Source organism: Platichthys flesus, chromosome 2 (assembly GCF_949316205.1).
Source record: "Platichthys flesus chromosome 2, fPlaFle2.1, whole genome shotgun sequence".
In the NCBI taxonomy this organism is placed as follows: domain Eukaryota; kingdom Metazoa; phylum Chordata; class Actinopteri; order Pleuronectiformes; family Pleuronectidae; genus Platichthys; species Platichthys flesus.
Window position 1 is genome coordinate 13,746,870 of NC_084946.1, and position 20,054 is coordinate 13,766,923.

Genomic DNA, 20,054 nt, shown 5'->3' on the forward strand with positions numbered 1-20,054 from the left:
ACATAACACTCTACAACATAGCGCCACACAATCACAGGACTGCAACACAACTCTTAAAGAGAACAGAGCTCTACAAAACTATCACACATCGCTACAGAACACATTCACAAATAAACCCAGCAGAACACCACAACACAATGACCGTACAGTTGAATACCCCTCTCTCTCTCTACACACATTAGAAGCTCCATGAAGGATGTATTGCAGGAGTGTTGCAGGACTGTCGCGCTATAAACCTCTTGGTAAACATTGTCTCAATACAAACCTTGCAGGAGGCAGTAAGACTATTCAAAAAATGTTAGAGTCCTTGGATTTAAACTGGTGGTGGCTACAGGCTTGCGCAGGTCAGTCACCTGTGAAGACCAGCATCATTTACCCCTGAACCAGCTCCCTGGGCCACAGGGATTAGCCAGCCCCACGCCACTACGCTGCCATGGGTGGAACCAGGACACCAGTGGACACAGGAGCTGGGTCTGGCTGTCGTGTTGGCAGGACTTCAACCACCTATTCATTGCACGATATTTAAAAAATATGTAAATTTAAAAACAAAAATTAACCATTAACATTTTTTTTAATAAAATAAAATTAAATAAAATGAAATTAAATAAAAGTACATAAAATTAAATAAAATTACATAAAATTAAATTAAATTAAATAAAGTAAAATATAAAAAAATTAAATTTAATTAATTAATTAATACAAAACTGGGCACGCACATCCTGCACAGAAGCCCACTGCTTCTGCATGAAGCTTCTGCATGGCTTCTGCATACTGAATGATTTTACATGTTTTAAAAACCTATTGTTAGAGAATAACCCAGTCGTTTCCAACCTTGGCTTCTGACGCCTTACAAGAATCACAGTATGGGACACATCATTTAATATAATTCTGAAAATTCATGCAAGACTTTCTAGTTTATATTCGGTCATCAAATAAATGACATATCGTTCCCATCAACTAGCACAAGGAGTAAGGGTCACTCATTACTCATTAATCAAATCAAACCTCCGGCCTCCTGAACTTTTACTTTGAAGGTGAGCTGTCTCTCTGTCCCCCTCTAGATGTCCTCCTTCAAGTTTAGCTTCTCAGGTTGACTTCCAATTCATGCACAGACCATGTGAGGCCCCTCACTGCTGCACAAATCTTCAACAACAACAAATCCCTGGTTATTATTATTATTCAGGCATTCACATTGACCGATTTTCACAAAAATCAATATACATTTTTACTTTGAGGTACTTGTTTCTATTGTAGTTTGAGTAAATTAATTCCTTTTATACAGATTAAGTTTCACGTTCATCAAGATTTATTTGCTGCATGTTTTTGGTCATACTGATTTGAACAGCTACAAACTGTAAAGCTCTGTTATCAAAATGAACAGGGTTGAAGAGACAAACTGAGAGACTTCAGATCCCTTCCTGCTGTTAATGTGCCGAGTTCTGGTCCAGCAGGTGAACTTCAGTCCACAGTTGCACCATGAAAGACTGAAATGAGGTATTTTTGGGCAGTACAACTTAAACTGAACATACTCAGTAGCAACTTTTGTATCAAATCTTGCCCTGCCAGCAATGACTTTTGGTTGTCTGCAACATTTTAAATCCACCTTTCTTTCAGGCTACTTCATGTGAGGTCGGTGGCAGCAGGATGTTCCAGACGTCTCCCCAGCTTCACTCTCCATCTCCTCCTGGTGTAATCCTGAGACATCCCCAGGCCAGATGAGATATAGAAATTATCCCTCCAGTGAGTTCTAGATCTACCCCCAGGGATCCCTGTTGGATGAGCCCTGAAATCCTCCAATGGAAGGTGCCCAGGAGGCATCCCGATAGGATGTGTGAAACCACCTTGACTTGCTGCGGCTGAGCCAAGATGCCGTCCAGGCGACGGAAGAGGTGATTGACTCCTCGGCTGTTCTGCACTAAAAGGATGGACAAGTCCAGGCATTTGGGAACAAACTTTTTTTTTTTATTTTATAATGCAAACTGCAACATATGAATTATATTATTTACCCAAAAGGAGCAGAAAAAGGTCATATACCCGTGGCAAATAAATCACACAGTCGGTGTTAAATCTAAGTCCAACACGATATTTTCATCCTAAACCATATAAAGGGAAAATCCACCCTAAAACAAAATGTACATTCCATTGACGTCGGACAGTTCATTCTCACTCTGTGAACATCAAGGTCCAGGAACTCCAGATCCAAGGCTCATGTTCCCTCTCCCGCAGACAGCGCACAAGGGAATCCGCACTTCAGCTCAAAGTCAGTTTTTTTGTTTAAGGGATGTGGGAAAATATTCTTAGCAAACCTTTGCACATGTTGGATCGACAAGCTCAGACGTGCAGTCGTCGCCTCTCTTGTTTCTGATTTGTTAAAAAAGTAAACTGAACCGAGTAAGATCATAGGATTCATAAAGTGAATTCATCAGGATTTTAGCTTAAAGAGGGCATCCTGTCAGAGAAGGAACTAAGCAAAAATATAGCTCAGCGGAAAACTGAACTGCAATTATTCAGTTCAGTTATTGCTTAGATAAATAATATTTACTCTACAAGAGAAAGATAAGTTTCACATTGTTCAGATGCATGTAAAAAAAGGAAAATGTTTTAAAATGTGATGTCCAATTGACTTTTTTCCCCAGTTTTGGTTGACAAAAATATCCCTGTGCTGTTGGTTCTGGAAACATTTTGCCATTTGTGTACGTCTGCATCAGGTCTCGGAAAGTTTCAGAAAGGATTAGTTGATTAGCTGAAAAACCAGCCACGTGATGAAAACAGTGACAGAAGTCTTTTGTAACTCTGGGAAAAAAGTAAATAGCACCATGTTCACTAAGGGCAAGCCAGAAGGGAAAGGTGGGGGTTGTGAGTGGGGGGGGGGCACAGGGCACACAGAGTTCAGTTGTGCACTTAAGTGCTGCGGCAACAAAGCTGCTGATCCTTCAAAAGTCACTTTTTGGTCTTCATTCTCCTTTCTTGTAGTCTGGCTGTGTGCAGCTTATACAAATATAGTCGTCGCTCTCTGCTCGCTCAGCAGACAGTCCCACGCAGACCTGGTGGAACCACTGGTTACAGCTGCCGTCACACTGGACCCAGTTCACCTGAAATACAGAACATTTGGTTTTCTAGATGTGCTGCGGCTCCACTCTCATTGGTCAACACTTAGTATTTATTTTCCCATTTGTTCCCAAACTCAGTATTACTGAGTTTGTTTTATTTTTTTAGCAGGATTACTTAAAACAAAACAAAAAAACACTTAGATCTTGACGAAGACGCCATGTTTAGGGGGACCAATGTTTGTGAGATCTGGATCTTATGAATATAAATGCAGTTTCAAAAGGAGACTGTTGGGCCCTGGCTGAGGTACAAACTCTACTCGGTCATTCTAGTTTGCTTAAGGAATGGTTTTAGGATAAATTATTATTTTTTTCTTAAGAGCTTAGATTTTCATTTGTGTTTCATAATCTATCGTTCACTTTGAATGCGTGTATTTCGCTCGTGTGAACTCAAGAGACCAAATTCCAATCAATGTTGATAAAGTATTGGATCTTGTTTACTTGAAATTTGATCAACAATAAAATCTGTCAGTTTACATTCAGATCAGATAAGTCCTGCATGTTCATATCAAAAAATGATCTACAACGAACCTCGTCCCCCTCTGGCTCTCTGCACCATGGTGCAGCACACAGGGAGTAATCCTCGTCGGAGTCTGATGGAGCAGGCTCAGCGTCAGACATAGTGTGTGAAGGAGAAGTTGTCCTCTTGGTCTCTTCACTCCTCTCTTTGCTTTTCTTGAATTGCTTCTTGCGACACTTCTTGGCAGTGTCGCTGTGCTGAGAGTCGGAGCTTTCCTTACGCCGCTTGGTCCTTTTGCTCTGAGCGTTCACCGACTCCTTTTTGAGACCCGAGCCTCCATTCTGCATCGGGACGTAATTAAATTAAATATACCGAAAATAGTGAATACAATTGTTATCCTGAATGTGCTCTAGAATCAATGATCTTGGTTTTAATCATCATCACCTTGTTGTGATGGGGGCTCCCTCGCTGAGACTGCTGGTCCTGTTCTGTGTGCTTCCCACTGGGGGGGCTGTGTGAGGGTGGGGGCGCCAGTTTATACAGCAGGTATCTGTACAGCTGCTCGGTCTCAGGCAGAGTGACCTGCAGCAGGAAGCCCTCCACCAACAGCTCCTCCAGCTCATGACCCAGTCCTGTAACAAACGTGATACAGGTGTTGAGAGGGTGTAATGAACAGACTGAATGTGTAAGTGTGATGTGTGTAGATGAGAAGTGTGTGAAAGCTTTAAACACTGACCCTGGAGTGGAACAGACTGGTGCTCTGTATAAAAAGATGAACCATTTATTTCCTGAGTCAGATGGGAAGATATTCTGGGTCCAGCTTTCACCTGAAATAATAAAAACCATCCACTGTGTCGTTAATCCCATCCAGCCAGTGACTAACAAAGCAAACAAATCATCTAATGGTTCATTATTTTAAGTCAAGAGGCTTATCTTTTCAACTATATGATTCCACTGACCATCTTTGACACCTTCTCCAGCACTCCCTCTGTGCATGCCTGCTGTACTCTGTGCTGCCACTGCACCGTCCTCTCGATGAGGAAGCGCAGAGCGTCTCCCTCTGGAAGTCGCACCCGGATCCTCTGCAGTGAGGCCAGCAGCGGCAGGACCTTGTCCAGAGGTGGTTTTCTCGACCGCTGACAAAGAGGGCAAAGCCAGGCTTGGCCGTACTCAAGGTCGGCGTCTGCTTCCACACAGCCACAGTGGAAAACGTCTCGACAGAGCTCACACTGCACCATGGCACCTGACGGGGCCTTTTGGCAAACACAAACACTGAGTGCGGAGCAGCTTTCAGCAGGAAGAAGCTTGGATTCGTTTGACGTCCTCAAAGCCAGCAAGATCTCCATCTCCCTCTGACGGACCTCAGCGAGCGTGGTCATCTGTGAGGAGGGGATAATTACATCTATTAAATCGAATTAAAAAACAACTCTCCTTTAGTAATTGACAGTCATTGTATGTCATGATTAATTACTGTAATTAGTTAGACCCTTCAAAGTCAACGACAGCACAAACAAGTCAAAAATCAATCATGCTTAACTGAATTTTGTTTAAATAATCATAAATTCACCATTTTGGCAGATCTGATCACACTATTTGTTACAGGGTCAAGTTGTACAATTATCGTGGTTGTGGTAATTGAAAATACAGGCTCACTCACAGCAGAGGCGGAGTCCTTGCTCTCAGAAAGCGCTCTCTCGACATCACATAGAGACTCCGGTTTTGCTGAAGCTTTTTTATTTATCTGTGGAGGCTCTTTAGATTTCTTAGATCTTGATCTCTGATGTCCGGCCCCTACGTCACATCTTGGGCAAAGCACCTGAAAAAACAAAAGCAAACCCACATCACCTGACGGTCCTAGCAGGCAGGATCATTTTAAATGAGTCTCACCAGGCAATATCGCTGTTTACCTCAAGGAGAGAGAAAGGGGAGTTTTTCAGTAGGAATGTCTTTGCTGCGCTTTCCTTCCAGGCCTGAACGTCACTGACTAGAGCCTCCAAACGACTCAGTGGGTTGAGCCTCACTGGGATGCCCTCCGCGATGAGAACCAGCTCAGAGAGGCTGTCCAGCACAGGAATACGTCCCCCGAGCTACAAGCACAGCAACCCAAAATAAACAATCCAAGCATCACCATCTCTAGCTTAGAGTTAAATCCTTCAGTATAGCAGAGATTTATTTAACCTGGAGAGCTTCAGCCTCATGCAGCCACTTCTTGGCCTTGGTGACGACGTCCTTCAGCTGCAGACAGTTGGGCAGATATGCAGGGATGTTGTCTACTTCTTGTAGAGCAGCGTCAAGCGTTTCTAAGCTGTGACATGGCCTGTGAAGTGACACAAGTTTAAATACCTTAGATTTATATAGGAATAACCACCATCAGTTAAATACAGAACAAGTCAGAACAGTAAAAACAGAAATTTTAGTAAGAGAAATGCATTTATTTCCACAATTGTATAGAAAGATCAAATATCAGATCATTTGAAGCGCTTGAGTCTGGTGCTCTACAGTGCGTCCTCTCTGTGGAGCCATTAATGGGTTAAGCACTAGAAACCACAGCATGATCCTCTTTATCCACTATGATCCGCCTCTGCAGACTTGGCAAATTTCACTCTGCACTGTCTGGAGTTTAAGCCGGTTTCACACAACAATTAGTTATTTTTGTAATTCGACTACGTTTGATTATTTATTTTCAATGTTGAAGCTTATCCAACTTTTATCCCTGACAGTGCGACTTTATACTCATTCACATGAAAACAGGCTTTAGCTCAATCTATTGGGAAGTCAACTTACACACTGAACACCAAGAGCAAAAACGACTTCATGAAGAAGCAGCAGTATCTGATTTGTAAACAGGTCATGTTACCAACCAGTCCAATTTCTTCACCAAAAACCTGTGAGTAACTAAAAAGTAAAATGAAGCTAGAGAAACTGAGGGTTGGAAGAGGAAGCATTACAGGTCCTCACTTTGCCTCGATGAGGCCAAGAGCCTTCTCCTCCCACTGCTCCGACACCGTCAGCAGCTCCTGCAGACGAGCCATGGCTCTCTCCACGGAGCTGTGAGGGGCCAGTCCCACGCCCTGGTCTATCAGCCTCCTCATGGTGTCCAGACAGAGGTTGTCAGGCCAGCTGCTGGCCTGCTGCACAGCCTCCAGCCAGCGAGCCTGCTCCAGTCTCTCCCTCAGCAGGGGCAGCTGGGGTAGCTCCACGTCCAGGCCCAGACTCACATCCAGCAGGTCCTGCAGTTCCTGTGGGCTAGGAGTCTCGTCAGAGAGGAGACATTCACTGCGCTGATTGAAGTCATCCACCCGGGTCAATAGGTCCTGGAGGTCATAGGGAGTAAGCATTCAGTAACAGCACTTGAATTATTGGACAACACTATGTTCAAAAAGTATTTGAATAGCTTCACTCACATAAAGTTGACGACACTTAAGTTGAATACACTGCTAGTTACCATTGTTATAAATAAAAAGCTAATCATATACACAGTAACTATTCAAATCAAAGCTTCCTGACCTTCAGTAACGGACCCTGTCGGATTGTACACGGCAGGTTGTCCAACTGTCGGACGAAAGACCTCAGCTCGTCCACAGTCAATTCGTTCTGATTTTGAGATTTTCCTCCTCCAGAACGATACCTACAACAGAGGAAAACAGCTCAACAGACCGATAGAGGACAGATATCACAATTACATAAATAGTAACAATAATAATAAAAACTTTAAATCACTTAAAACTATGAAGTTGGCCTCTTGAAAATAAGGACGGCATGTAGCCTCCTTGGTCTGGTAGGTTAAATAGAAAACACTACCAGTAAATGAGCCCTGCTAACACCTATAGTAAGACAACAGAGTCAATAACAGTAATTAAGATGAATGGGAGCCAGCTCACATTAAAACCCACTGGAAAGATGTCACTTGTGTTTAACCAACAAGAGGTGACAATATCACAATACCGATTTAGCGTCTAGCTAAATCTGCTGTAGGTTAGAATCCATGAAGCAGAGTTTTATAGATTGAATATTTGTGTTATTTTACGACTTAATATCGATGCAACCAAACATTTCAAATCCTTTAGATGTTTTTCTACCTCGTCTGTCTCTTTCCATTGAGAAGCTGTTGTGCCATCGCAGCAACTTTATCCGCCTCTGTGGCAATGGTGCAGAGCTGATCCAGGGAGCTGGTGTGTGGGAATGCCTTTGACTCCACCTGTTCCACCAAACTATGAAGCTCTTCCAAACCTGACAAGAAAAATTTTAATTTTATGTTTTCACAAAAATAAACGCACAGACGGTCAGTCGATGTTTACATGTCACTCAAATGACAGCGGTGGGAAAAAGTAATAAGCGGTTTTGATCCTTTTCTGAAATACTGACTTTTTACAAGGAAATAATGTGTCGACAGCGATGATGAAAGCTGACTGTGTACTAATAAGTATCTCAATAAAAAAATAACAAAGGCAGATTGGTGATAACACTGTTGTGGTATCCTGGACATTTTCAACAAACCTTTTTTCTTGCTTCCTTTGTTCTCCAGGATCTCCCGAACACTGCAGACCCAGTCTTTATACGACTCTGCACGCAGCTTCACTGATGCCATCATTGGGTACAATTCATCCAGAGTGAACTTGTAACTAGGAAAAAACAATGCAAGCCAATGAATATGCTATTAGGATTATTAAACTTTCCGAGGTTTATTAAAGACAAATATAAACACTCATTCTTTCTAAATTAACCTAGGGTGTGAGATTGGATGATGAAATGTCCACCAGGCAGGCACTTTCACATTCAACGGCTTCTTTTCACATGAAACTACAACTACGACCACAAAACCCAAGATCTGGGTTGTTTATGTAACACTGAGTTTAATTCTCTCAACTCAGCAACATGCAAGCATATGCTTTTTCAAAAGATTACATTATAATATATCATTACTAGGAAATTCAGCCTTTTAAGATAAGATATTACTAAGTCATGGCCTCAGAAAATGCACATTTTATTTGTTCTGACAAAAATATGTAATTGTTGACAAAAACTTAAAGCAGGACTTCTTGATGAAGGGCATCATTTCCCTACATGTGGGCGAAACCCTCACGCATTTTGTGAGAGGTTATATTATGCTCGAAAATATAAAGTAGCAGTGAAACATGAAGTAAGCATTATTAATTATATGCAAAGTTAAAAAACAAGTTGCTTTTATAATAGCACAAAAATCAAAAAATAACTAAAATCAGGAAGTGAGTGTATGTTATGTTGATGTGCTGGGTGAAGACTCACTGGAGCGTGAGGTTGCTGCGTGGACACGAGCAGAGGTTGTGGGTGTGGTACAGACAAACCATCTTGCCAGGACTACAAGCGCATGTGATGCCAGACAGGTAGCAGGTGGTCCGACACTTTGTGCACTGCCGCTCCTCATCTGGGAGCACCTCATAATCAACTTGCTTTGATTGCACCACGCCCTGGGGAAACAGGTTCACAGATGTTAGAGCTGGGGTGGAGACAGGGGAGCTCAATGTGACAGCTGTGTAGGCTACTCAACAAAATCTTTGGATCGACTATGATTAATGTCTTCAGAATGTGTTTTTAACTACACAGAAACTACAGCATGCCACCAGTTTAACCCTTTACTCTGATATACTAAGAAAAACCACAGGACCTTCAGACAAGAGCTGCTCACCATTTTTTTTATCCTCTGTCTTAGTTGTTCTTCTTCTTGGAGCATGAGCGTCATCTCCTTTTGCACTGCTGACGCCAGGTCCACATCCATCGTGATTGCTTTACAGGCCATGTTACAAACCATCTCGTCATGTGAGAAGACACAGTACCTGCTCAGCTGGCGATAGTGGTCCACACAGTTACGGCCAATGGGCATCTGCCAGGAAACACAAAGGGAAGTCCGTAAGGCAGCAGAAAAATATAGTAACAGCATTGATAAAAGTAAATACCTGTTCCTTCAAGTAACATTTTCCCAACCCATAAAAAAAAAATGTATAGGCTGTATGTCGTTTCTTTTTTATTTTCTTCTATGAATTGATATATTATAGCATATGTTAAGGATCCAGTGTGTACGATTTATTAGGATCTATCAGCAGAAATGGAACACAGTATTTATTATCGCATATTTATCAGAGTATAATCTTCTGATATGAGGGGTATTCAATTATCATATATACATAATATAGAACAAAAACATGGCTAGTGATGTGCAAACAGATGATGAATCAACTTCTTACCCAATCCATTGTACAGAAGTTGACAGCTTCAGCAAAGTTGAAACCCTGGTTGAATCCACTGTGGTAAGCTCTGGGAAAGGTGATGACGAACTCGCCTGCACACTGGTTGGTGCGATAGATCTAATGAAGAGTAAGGAATGACAGACAAATCACAAGATGTACTTTTTAGTCCCCATTAAACTTCATCCCACTTATTTTTTAAAGAAATAAAGGTTGAATGGTTGTGAGGTTGAGCTTATTACCGGGACGCCGTTGTTCATCAGTGTGTTGGGATTCATGATGGTGACCAGCTGGTGAAGAAGGTCTGGCTGGGACTCAAACAGCTCAGGGGCCAGTTTCTTCATGACAGACTCGAGGTGCTCCGCAGCGTAACCAGGGACCCCGTACCACGTCTTTGGCTCCCCCCTACACAAATGGTCAAACATCTTCAGTAAGCTCCAGTAGAATGAGGTTATATCAGTTCTGACCCATCCGCCATGCTGTGTAAACAGTTCATTTAGATTTTGGGATATTTCAGAAACAAATCAAATTTTCTGACCAGGTGAAATAATCTGTTCCTGGTGTAACAATACAATCTTTAAAATCACTATTATTGATTCATTATGAAGTTAAATGAGGGCACTTTACCAGTGCAGATAGTTTATGGAGTAGCTCCAGTGGTCCTCAATATGCCAGCAGAAGGAGGAGAAGCACATTCCCACATACAGCCATGGTAACTTCATCCCACAGATGTCGGCTGTAATGTGATTCAGCACCGAGCTGTCCAGCACCGGCATGTTGTTCAGGTTCCAGCCACTGGTCAGGTAATGCTGCAGGTGAGAGACACAACTCAACACTCAGAACCAGCCCTGAAAACTCATCATATCTGAAAACACAATATCCGTGATGTTCATGTGTCCTAATTCCTAGGTCAAAGAATGTACACTGGTGTAGGAAGTTCTGAAAGATATGATGGCAAAAGCCCACGTCCTCTGAGAACTAAGAATTTCAGTTTTATTTTTGCATATTATTAAAATATTTATTCAGTATTGGGAGTGAACATGTTTTTATTCTTCAATAATTGTTGTATGATCATGATCACTAATTTAACATCTAGATTTTAAGGGGACACAAGTTATCACCTTATAGTTTTCAGTAACGCTGAAAGACCTCTAATTAACACCAAAATGAATGTTGACAGTACACACGAGTAACAAACAACATCACCAGGACAACGGTTTATACCTCGTCCTCAGGAGAGAGCTCAAAATGGCTGTTCCTCACAGGGAAACCACTCCCAAACTCCTTGGAGGCAATATCTGCTCCGTACTCCACGGTGACGTCATCCTCGATGGTGCTGACGAGACGCCAGAACTCCTTCTCCACCAGCTCTGTTGGAACCATCTAAAAAAAAAGAACACACAAAAAGCTCTGTATTGAACACAATTAAAACAAATATGTTGGCGACATGAACTTAGAAGAACTGATACACACATATGAATTTGAGTTGGGATTTTCTTTGGACTAATATAAAGAACAGCTTTTGCTGTTTTTACGAACTTGGCTGGATAAAAAATGTCTTTGTTTGACTTGTAATATACAAAGTCTGTTTCTCTTGCTACATCCACCCACCCACCCCCTCTAGTATTTGATAAGACAAACAGGACTCTTGCTGGAAGTGTGTTGGGTTATCAAAGCATTCCTTTGTTCCAGACCAAAGTCATAAAACCAAATAAAAGAACAAGATTGTTTCCCTTTTAAAATCTGCCAATTTCTGGATCTTGTCTCGGGAAAGCTTTTCTCGGATAAAAATAGATCATTTTCATGTACTGGAATATTCGGTGCATGTTGATATTTGGTGCAAAATGCAGTAAATACTGTAAAAGTGAGACATCGTCACCACCTTTGGGGTTATATAATGTTATCTTTACCGATCATGCCAAGAAGTCAGCTAAACTCAGGTTTACGCATGTGTGTCTATTCCACTGTAAAATGACACAACCATAACCCTAGTTGGCTCTAGTGTTCTTTGCCACTGTGTGCATATTTCAAACAATGGCTGGGTTAAAATAAACTGATCATATTGCTGTTGGAGCTAATAAATTTTGAACAACGGTTACTCTTACTGAAATATTGCATTGCCAAAAAGACAAAAGACGTTGGATACGATGACAAAAATGATTATGTGTAAAATGGAAAACTAATTGGATATCAATTAACAATATCAATCAATGGGTGTTGCAAACTCACATGAACTGGCATGTTGAAATAATCTGACTTGAAGGAGTCGGCCATGTCTCCAAAGGCCTGGAGGGTGTAGCTCCTGCCGGCCTGCTCGAAGCCAAAAGCGACAGGAGGTTTGCCACATTCCTGCAAGAGTAAATATGGAATATGAAGTAAAAACACAAGCTTCTTGCTTCTGTTTTATGTTTGTGGATATCAGATGGGAGCTTCTCGTCTTGGCTTCCAATTAAGCTGATCTTTTAGGGTTTAGCTCCCTGTGGGGTTGAGCTTTGGAAACTCACCTGAGCCAGGCACTTGGGGCATCTCCAGTCGCCTTTGGGAACATCGTGGAGGGGAGGGATCAGACAGAAAATATGATAGCTGTCATCACAGCCGTCACACAACAGCAGGCGTTCCTCAGCGGTCCCATTGCCACATACCTGGCACATGTACTGGTCCACCTGAGAACACAGAACAGCGGTTCTGCCTTTGTTCTATGATGTGAAATCTTCTTTCATACATATAACTGACAGCAGAGGGTAAGGATCCATCCTTTTATTTCTTCAGTATTAGAATCACGGTGATGTTAATTCTAATTTCAGTAACCTAGAATAAACTTACTTTATTCTGGGGAGGTTTCATGGTCGTTTTTAATAAAGTTTCTTCATATTCTGTTGGATCCTCACGTTCAATGGGCTCCTTTTTCACCTCTGTGATCGCCATTCTCACTGAAAGACATTGATAAAGGCTCAATCCATGATGTGAGATTATCTTAAGAGTATCACTCATTTTAACCAATCACAACATTGATGTTGCCGTGATAAATCAATCAGCACTGGCTGTCTTTGTCCTCACCACGCTCTGGTTTGACAGCAAATGTTCCCATCCTCCTCCTGAGATTGGGACGATTCTCACAGTCTTCACCAGGTTCCGTTTTAAAACAACCTCTCTGTCAGAATCACAGTGAGTGTCAGAAAGAAAGGTAAGAGCTGAACATATAAACAAGTCTTCTGCAACTAGGATACCAGATGGCTCATGTGGCAATATGTGGCTCATATAATTGGTGTGACAATATCAGAAATACTGAGAAAATTGATCGACTCACTTCAGATCTCATTCGTTTCGCTCGGCGAGCAATGCTGCAGGTCTCCTGAGGCTGGACAGACTGCCGCTGGGGAAGGTCATGAGGGGTGTACTCCTTATCTTTAGTGTCATTGGTCAAGGTGGCCTTCTGCGGAGAGAGGTAGGGACACCTTATTAAAGACTGAACTAGTAAGGTTAAAAAACAGCCACATTTGTTCCCTGGAACTTTGTCTAAATAAATATACCTGAATCATGCTCTAAAGAACACAGATTTTACACAAAATGTAGTGCTGGCATATGCTTGAAGATTTTTTCCCCCAAGGATCTTACTGCTCGAGAAGATGACCTCAGAAATGCTTGTACTGGATTACAGTCTGTACATGTTACACATGAGCCATTCACTAAAGAGTACCTTGAAAAAATACATTTCTGTAGACTTTCTAGATAGATGTTGTAATTTTGATGCCTGATGACTTGCACAAGTATTGTAGAGGTTGTACAGTGACCATATTATAATGACCATCCCCTTAACTGTGTTCAGGCTGTGAGCATGTCTAGCTACTACTGCTCAGCTGGCAAAAGAAAACATATGTGACGTACAGGCAGATTGGCTCCAGTATGGAACAGGTTATATGGGTAGAGGATCCGCTCATAGTGCGCTCGCAGATGAGAGCCAATTGCCTTGCCCGGTGCAAAGCCCATCTTGACAGATATCCTAGTCCAGCGTCGCTCTCTGCAGACTGCATCAAACCCTCCCTCTTCATTCACCAACTATGGACAAACAGATACCACAAGTTCAGTATTACATCAGTCACATGTGTAAATTAACACACAAATGTATAATTTCATTGTGAATTTTATGTGGTCCTTTTCCTCGCCTCACAATTATGAAAATAGAATTTGCAGATACCTTATTCAGCTGATAGAGATCCAAGATCTTCCTTTCCACATGAGGAATTTTCAGAGTGCATCCTTGAAGCTCCCAGAATTTTGCCATTTGATCCAGGAAGTTGAGCTTAACTCTGGTCTGAGCCTGAAAACAGGATCGAACAAAGGTTTTACATAAGAACCGAAGACGACAACAACATAGAAAAATGTGAAATAATTTTTAATTCTTACTGAATGCAGCATTTACACTAATTCGATTTTCTGTATCTTGAATAGATGCATGGTAAATTAACGAACCTCCAATTCATTGAGCCTTTGTATCCGTGGTGTGAACTTCAGTCTGTCAACATCACAGGCAAAAGGCGGCTGCCAATCCTGAGTGAATAAAAAAAACAAAAAAACATTTTAAAGCAAAGGAGACTAAAACTTTGATGATCATACTAAAAATACTAAGAATTACTAAAAATACTGAGACAATAAAAGGTCATTTTGTTTTTGATATGCCAGTCTGTAATTATATGTTAGGTACTACCACACCCCATTTGAACAATATGCAAACACAAACCGGAAGCATTTTACGATCTGACCCTCTTAACTGGCCTGGATTGGCACAACAAGGAGTAAAGTTTAAAAAATAAATCCAGTCTGCACACCGGTTCTGATCAGCCAGTAACCTGCAGTTCTTCAGGTTAAACTTATCAAAGCCAAGCCTACACTAAGCCATTGCGTGTGTGGCTGGATCATGTGACTTGACTCAGCTGTGTCTAGAAATTAGGCTTCAGATCGGGATCCAATTCAAAAATCAATTACCACAGTCGTTCCTCGATAGGGGAGAAACAAACGGTTCATTCATGGAAATAGACAAAATTCTCTTCATAAATGACCACCTGTTTTAAAGCATTTTACCATCTCATTCTCTATGCTGGCCTGGTTTGAGTCAACAAGCAGGAACAATCTAAAAACAAATTCAGTCTGCACACTGAATCTGATCAGCCAGTAACCTGCAGGTCTTCACAGCCTGTTGATAAGCCAAGCCTACAGGAAGCCATCTCTTGTGCCAACATACAAATAGCTGAGGGCAATTATTTTGGGCTTGGCTGATCCACACAACAACACATGCTTTTTGGTGAGATGTATAACGAGTAACATTTTTATTAACACATAAATATTATGTATGCATGTTTAGCATGAGCAAACTACATGCGAAATATATAAACAAATGTTAAAGCATTCAAAAATTTGAATTAAATCAAATTTTTGTTTGAATCGAATAATACAATTTAAAACTAAAAAATGTGTTCATTATCAAACCACATAAGAATCGCCAAGATATGATTCAACAAAAAAAAGATAAGAGACCACCAGATTCCTCCTGGCCTGCGTGATGGTGTTTACAATAGCAGCGTAACTACTTAACTACTCTTACTGACAGACTAAACACCAACATGCCTGATATTGATGCACTTGCACACTGTATTGAAAACAAACTTGCTCATGCTAGACCACACAACTTCCTGTCAGACTGGAAAACTGTGTAAGTTTAATAGTGAGACACCACAGTGCTGCTGATCTTACATGAGTGAGACCATTACAAAGAAAGATGAATACAACGTGTGAAACTTTGACTTTGGTTGAAAGTATATTATCTTAGAAACATAGGGCTGATAACGGTCAACACTGTCATATACTGACATGAATTTGTTGTTAGTTGTCGACTTAAGAGCTTTTTTGTGTTACTGAGACTAAAACTCTGAACATGCATGGCTGAAATAATCCAGTTACTTCTACAATTTTTCATGTAATCCCTGAGTCATATAGAACAGAGGGAAACATTTTAATCTCAGAGATGAGTTTCATGCATGTACAACTACACCTGTCGTACCAACTGGATGGTTAAGTTTTCTTTAATGGCTTGAGTCTGCCCTCATATCACATTTTATACTTGATTAAAAGGTCAAGGTGTTTTATTTCCCAAATATTTACGTAGTTACATAAAATCTTTTGGCAGTTGAATCATAGCAAACTGGATATCTAAGTTTTGCAAAAAAATATCATTTTCTCATCTTGGAACCAAACTCGCTCTGAAACTAAACTGCTATCAAATCACTGAGTTAAATGTGCATGCAAGTTATGTAAGGCTCATGTGACTTGACTGAACTGTGCCTGGAAATTAGGCTACAGATCTGGATCCAATTCAAAATTAACAATCCCAACGGATCTTCAATAGTAGAGAAACCAATGGTTCATTTGTGGAAGTTTAGTCAGAGAAATGCAAAATTTAAGAAAATAGTTGACTAACTGGGTCTGGACAGACTTTTTACTTCCTGGGTTGGGACTCCTAGTCAGAAGAGGGACAACAATGGCTGCATTAACAGCACCTTATCAATATGTAGATGATGCTGGATTAGACTCACAAATGTCCGACCACAAAAGGAAAACAATGCCTTTGAAATATATGGAACCGGACTTCGTTTTCTGAACGTCCTAAGATTAAAAGTCTGACCACAACCATTTAGAATTAGAATCATAATTTTGGTCTACACTTAAGAGGCTTTTCCTCTTGTTCCAACTGACAAATATGAGTGGTGAGACGATACCCACGATAACAGCCGTAACATGGCCGGGAATAATTTGCGTATGTACTAAAAAACACTTGCAGTCAATATGTGAACCATGCAAAACCCTGGAGGAAACGATGAGTACACTGTGCAACCAGAAACCACTGTTCAAAAACAGGTTGTGGGGTAACATCCCCTTCCTCTTTAAAGCCCAAAACTTTTAACCATCCTTTGAGCGACAAAGGAGAGAAAAAATGGTGACAAAGAAAAAAGAGATATCAGGTCACATCCTATCTTACGAGTGTGCAATGTGGGCCTTTGCCATACAGGCCCCCAGGAAGTCCACCATTGTCCTGGCTTTCCACTCAGAAGAGCTCCGATTTTAGATTGTTTATTGGTCTGTTTGGCTCACACATCACCCTAGAGTCAAATTTTGGTCTGAATGTTCAGTAGAAACTGATGGTGCATGACACAAGACTGCAGATAGTGGTGCGTATACACAGTAGGAAAAATACTCCTTTTTGCATGTATTTTACATACTAGTTTACACTCTGTGAATAGGTATGGTGTTTGAACTTATTTGTTGACCTGTTGCTTCTTGAACATACGGTACATGAGAAATAAAATGCACAGCCCGCCATTGCGATCATAAAGAAGCCAGTATATTTAAGGGCTTTGCAGAATAGTGGGCCAAAACTTTGTACCTCTCAACATATTAAAAATGATGAAATCAACAAAATGTCTCTAAAAAAAGATATGCATGGAAGTGTGGTGAAAATCTTGTTAAAGTAATTCAGGCACATGTCAGTCCCTTCTGTTACACATCAGGAAAAACCTAAACAAGCAGCATCTATTCTACACGTTCTTTTGTTTACATGAGCTGTGCGTTTTCGGCCTGTGCCCCAGCAAACCTTGAGATCAGTCCCTCGTCCACCATTTTTTCAAAAGGACAACAATTCAGTCGCTCATACCCCTTCCTGGTAAAACATGCAAAATAGGCTTTTACAGCTTCCTGACTTCTGCTTTCAGATGGGTCTCAAGTTATCTGATGCAGATCCAAGAAAACAATTCACCCCACAGGACCCTTCATGTATTTTTTCTTTTCAGGGATACATCTGGCAGAAATCACATTAGTCGTCAGCCATGGTATCATTTATTTAGGCAGAACGTGTCCTTTATCTAATTTGCGTTGAGCCTTGGACACACCCTTGAACGCCCTCCTCTCCCACAGTGCATCAGAAATAAGGTCAATGCAAGATTAAATTCCTGTCTTTTTAAAGTATCTAGGCGGACATTCATAATTATCTCATTCTCTTTACTGTGCTGAGAGATTTCTAGTTATTAATTATTTTTTACCACTACGACCTGGTGGAGATGTGGATTAGAGACAGGATCGTCCAAAGAGAGTAATAAAATACTATAAAGACAGCCAATGGTTTTCACAAGTAGTTTTCATAATAACGACATTGTATTGTAGTGGGAGCCTAAAATGCTTTGCTAACAAACTGAGGACGTCAACGACGAAGACTAAAAGCGGATTTAAGTGGATTAAAATATACAAAATAATAATAATAGAAAAGGAGCAATATCCATTAAAGACAACGTCGATCATTCGACCTCATATCTCCATAGACAGTTGGTCAGCGAGCACGTAGGTAACGTTATCCCCCGTTTATGTCACACAACCGCGGCTTTAAACAGGCCTAATCAACCCTGGCTCGATTACCTCACACTGGCTAAACCTGTCAAATCCCGATGGTGAAGTTTAGCCACGACGTTTTAACTGTTTCAAAAGAAAAGACGACATTCTAGTTTCTGTCTTCACGGGTCGAATCCGTGCGCAGGCTCCAGGAAGCGGATATGTCTGCGCTAATGTAAACAATCCGTGTCATATTTGTGTAAAGTTCAGCGACTGGATTTAGATTTCAGGAAAATGTCGCCAAAGGTGACTTTTACCACAGGGTCACGTTCGACAGTTTATGAAACGGGAGAAAACTTGACCGGGACGCGAGTTTCCTCCTGAATGGACGGAGTCTGAGAGTTCCTGGGTAGCGGCTGTTAAACAAACGCAACACTCTCGCAGGCTCGGGCTGACAATTCAACTCGCAGCCGCAATCCGCCATGTTGAAAAACCTGTCTAAAAACACACAACTTTGCCTGCTATTAAAAAAACAACAGCTAGCCACGGCCACACGCCACCAAAGCACGGTAACTCTCCGCTCCGGTTGCCGCTGAATGATGCGGGGAACACTCACCGGCGGCGGGCGGACTTTGCAGATGCCAGTTTTCTCTGCGATGGGTCGTATTTTGTTGATGTACGCAAACGGATCGGCGAATTCCTCCCAGCTGGGCTCAAAGACGGGGCACTCCGGGGGAGGAATGAACTCATTTTGCTGCGGCTGAGTCATGGTCGCATCTTTGTTGTGGCTCCGGCTGGATGTTTTTTTATTGTTATTGTTGTTGCTGTCGTCGTGGGGACAGATCGCTCAGTTCATGTCCACGCTCCACTTCAATGAGCCCACGGACGAATTATCGAGTTGGAGACGAGAGCGTGACAGCCAGGGAGCGTGCACATCCGCCTCAAAAAGTAGACACCCACCAAACGAATAAGGCCACACTTTTGCTCGCCGCTGTGACGTTGGTGCATCACATTGTAAATCAGGGTTGCACATGTGAGCACTGTTAGTGTTTATAACTAATGTTTAACAGGCCCAAGTGGTGCTGGCCAAATCTGTCAGAGGAGTTGAACACATGCGAGGCTGCTTTAGAGCAGCACAACGTATTAAACGTTATTTTAATCCCATGTAAAAACAAATAGAAGCAAATACTTTCTGACTATATAACTCTGTAGTTGCGGGATTATAAAGCTTATTGGTTCCGTGGTTTCCTCACAGATGATCGCTCCCTGCCGGGTGAGCCTGATTCGTCTCACCCCTTCGCCCGCAACTCAATCGGTTAACAAACGGAAGAATGAGCTGTATCGGCCCCGCCCGGCTCTGTCGACATAATAGACGCGCCTGACGGGACGTCGGGTGATCCTTATCGAGCACACCCAGCAGATCTCTACGCGCTGACCGGCCCTTCGTTTTTAAATGGTCTAGAGGAGCTCGTTGATTGGTGGAGACCGTGGTCACATGGTGAGAGTTGGACTGTTTATGTTTGCACAAGAAACCTTTTTATTCATTTATACTGAACCAGCCCCTGAAAGCATCATGCGTAAAGCAGCTATAGCGTGTAGAGAACGTAACATGTACATGTTTTAAACGTGCTCTCTTGCAAAACCACGCGTTTAATCGTGTCGATGTGCATTACGTCACTTGCTAAATAGTGTACTAAACAATACAACTACAATCGTCACCTCATGATGTATTTCTCCACCAAACAGTCAAGTAGCATTTTACATTCATTTTTGTTTCGACTCCTGGCTGTATATATATAGTGAAGTCACTGAAGGGTTTTAATCAAAGAACCTTCGGTGTATTTTTTTATTTCTGATATAAATAATTGTAAAAAAAAATTTGATTAAATAAAATGA

General features: G+C 41.6%; 1 protein-coding gene across 2 annotated transcripts; it reads right to left on the bottom strand.

The window, feature by feature from the left end:
- Window positions 1-1,940: 1,940 nt before the first annotated feature.
- On the bottom strand, window positions 1,941-19,057 carry kdm5ba (lysine demethylase 5Ba). 2 transcript variants are annotated; one of them, XM_062399108.1, is made up of 27 exons: window positions 18,775-19,057; window positions 14,259-14,336; window positions 13,984-14,106; window positions 13,674-13,844; window positions 13,096-13,218; window positions 12,846-12,939; window positions 12,612-12,718; window positions 12,293-12,451; window positions 12,018-12,137; window positions 11,013-11,171; window positions 10,416-10,597; window positions 10,031-10,193; window positions 9,789-9,908; window positions 9,233-9,427; window positions 8,833-9,014; window positions 8,065-8,189; window positions 7,647-7,797; window positions 7,075-7,195; window positions 6,526-6,881; window positions 5,746-5,884; window positions 5,475-5,654; window positions 5,225-5,383; window positions 4,527-4,946; window positions 4,304-4,394; window positions 4,012-4,199; window positions 3,639-3,908; window positions 1,941-3,092 (listed from the first exon to the last, which is right to left on the bottom strand). In XM_062399108.1, the coding sequence occupies exons 1-27, from the start codon at window positions 18,925-18,927 to the stop codon at window positions 2,955-2,957; spliced, it is 4,467 nt and encodes a 1,488-aa protein (XP_062255092.1). In that variant the 5' UTR covers window positions 18,928-19,057; the 3' UTR covers window positions 1,941-2,954. The 2 variants fall into 2 exon arrangements, with proteins under 2 accessions (XP_062255092.1, XP_062255085.1); XM_062399101.1 differs by having other exon boundaries at window positions 13,096-13,221.
- Window positions 19,058-20,054: the final 997 nt, after the last annotated feature.

Bases quoted from the DNA above. Each gene is read 5' to 3' on its own strand.
- kdm5ba (XM_062399101.1), bottom strand. From the start codon at position 18,927: ATGACTCAGCCGCAGCAAAATGAGTTCATTCCTCCCCCGGAGTGCCCC. The intron at 14,337-18,774 runs GTGAGTGTTCCC...TTATTCACTCAG, and splicing joins GCAAAGTCCGCCCGCCGCCG to GATTGGCAGCCGCCTTTTGC. The intron at 13,222-13,673 runs GTACGTCACATA...CTCTCTCCGCAG, and splicing joins ATACTGGAGCCAATCTGCCT to AAGGCCACCTTGACCAATGA.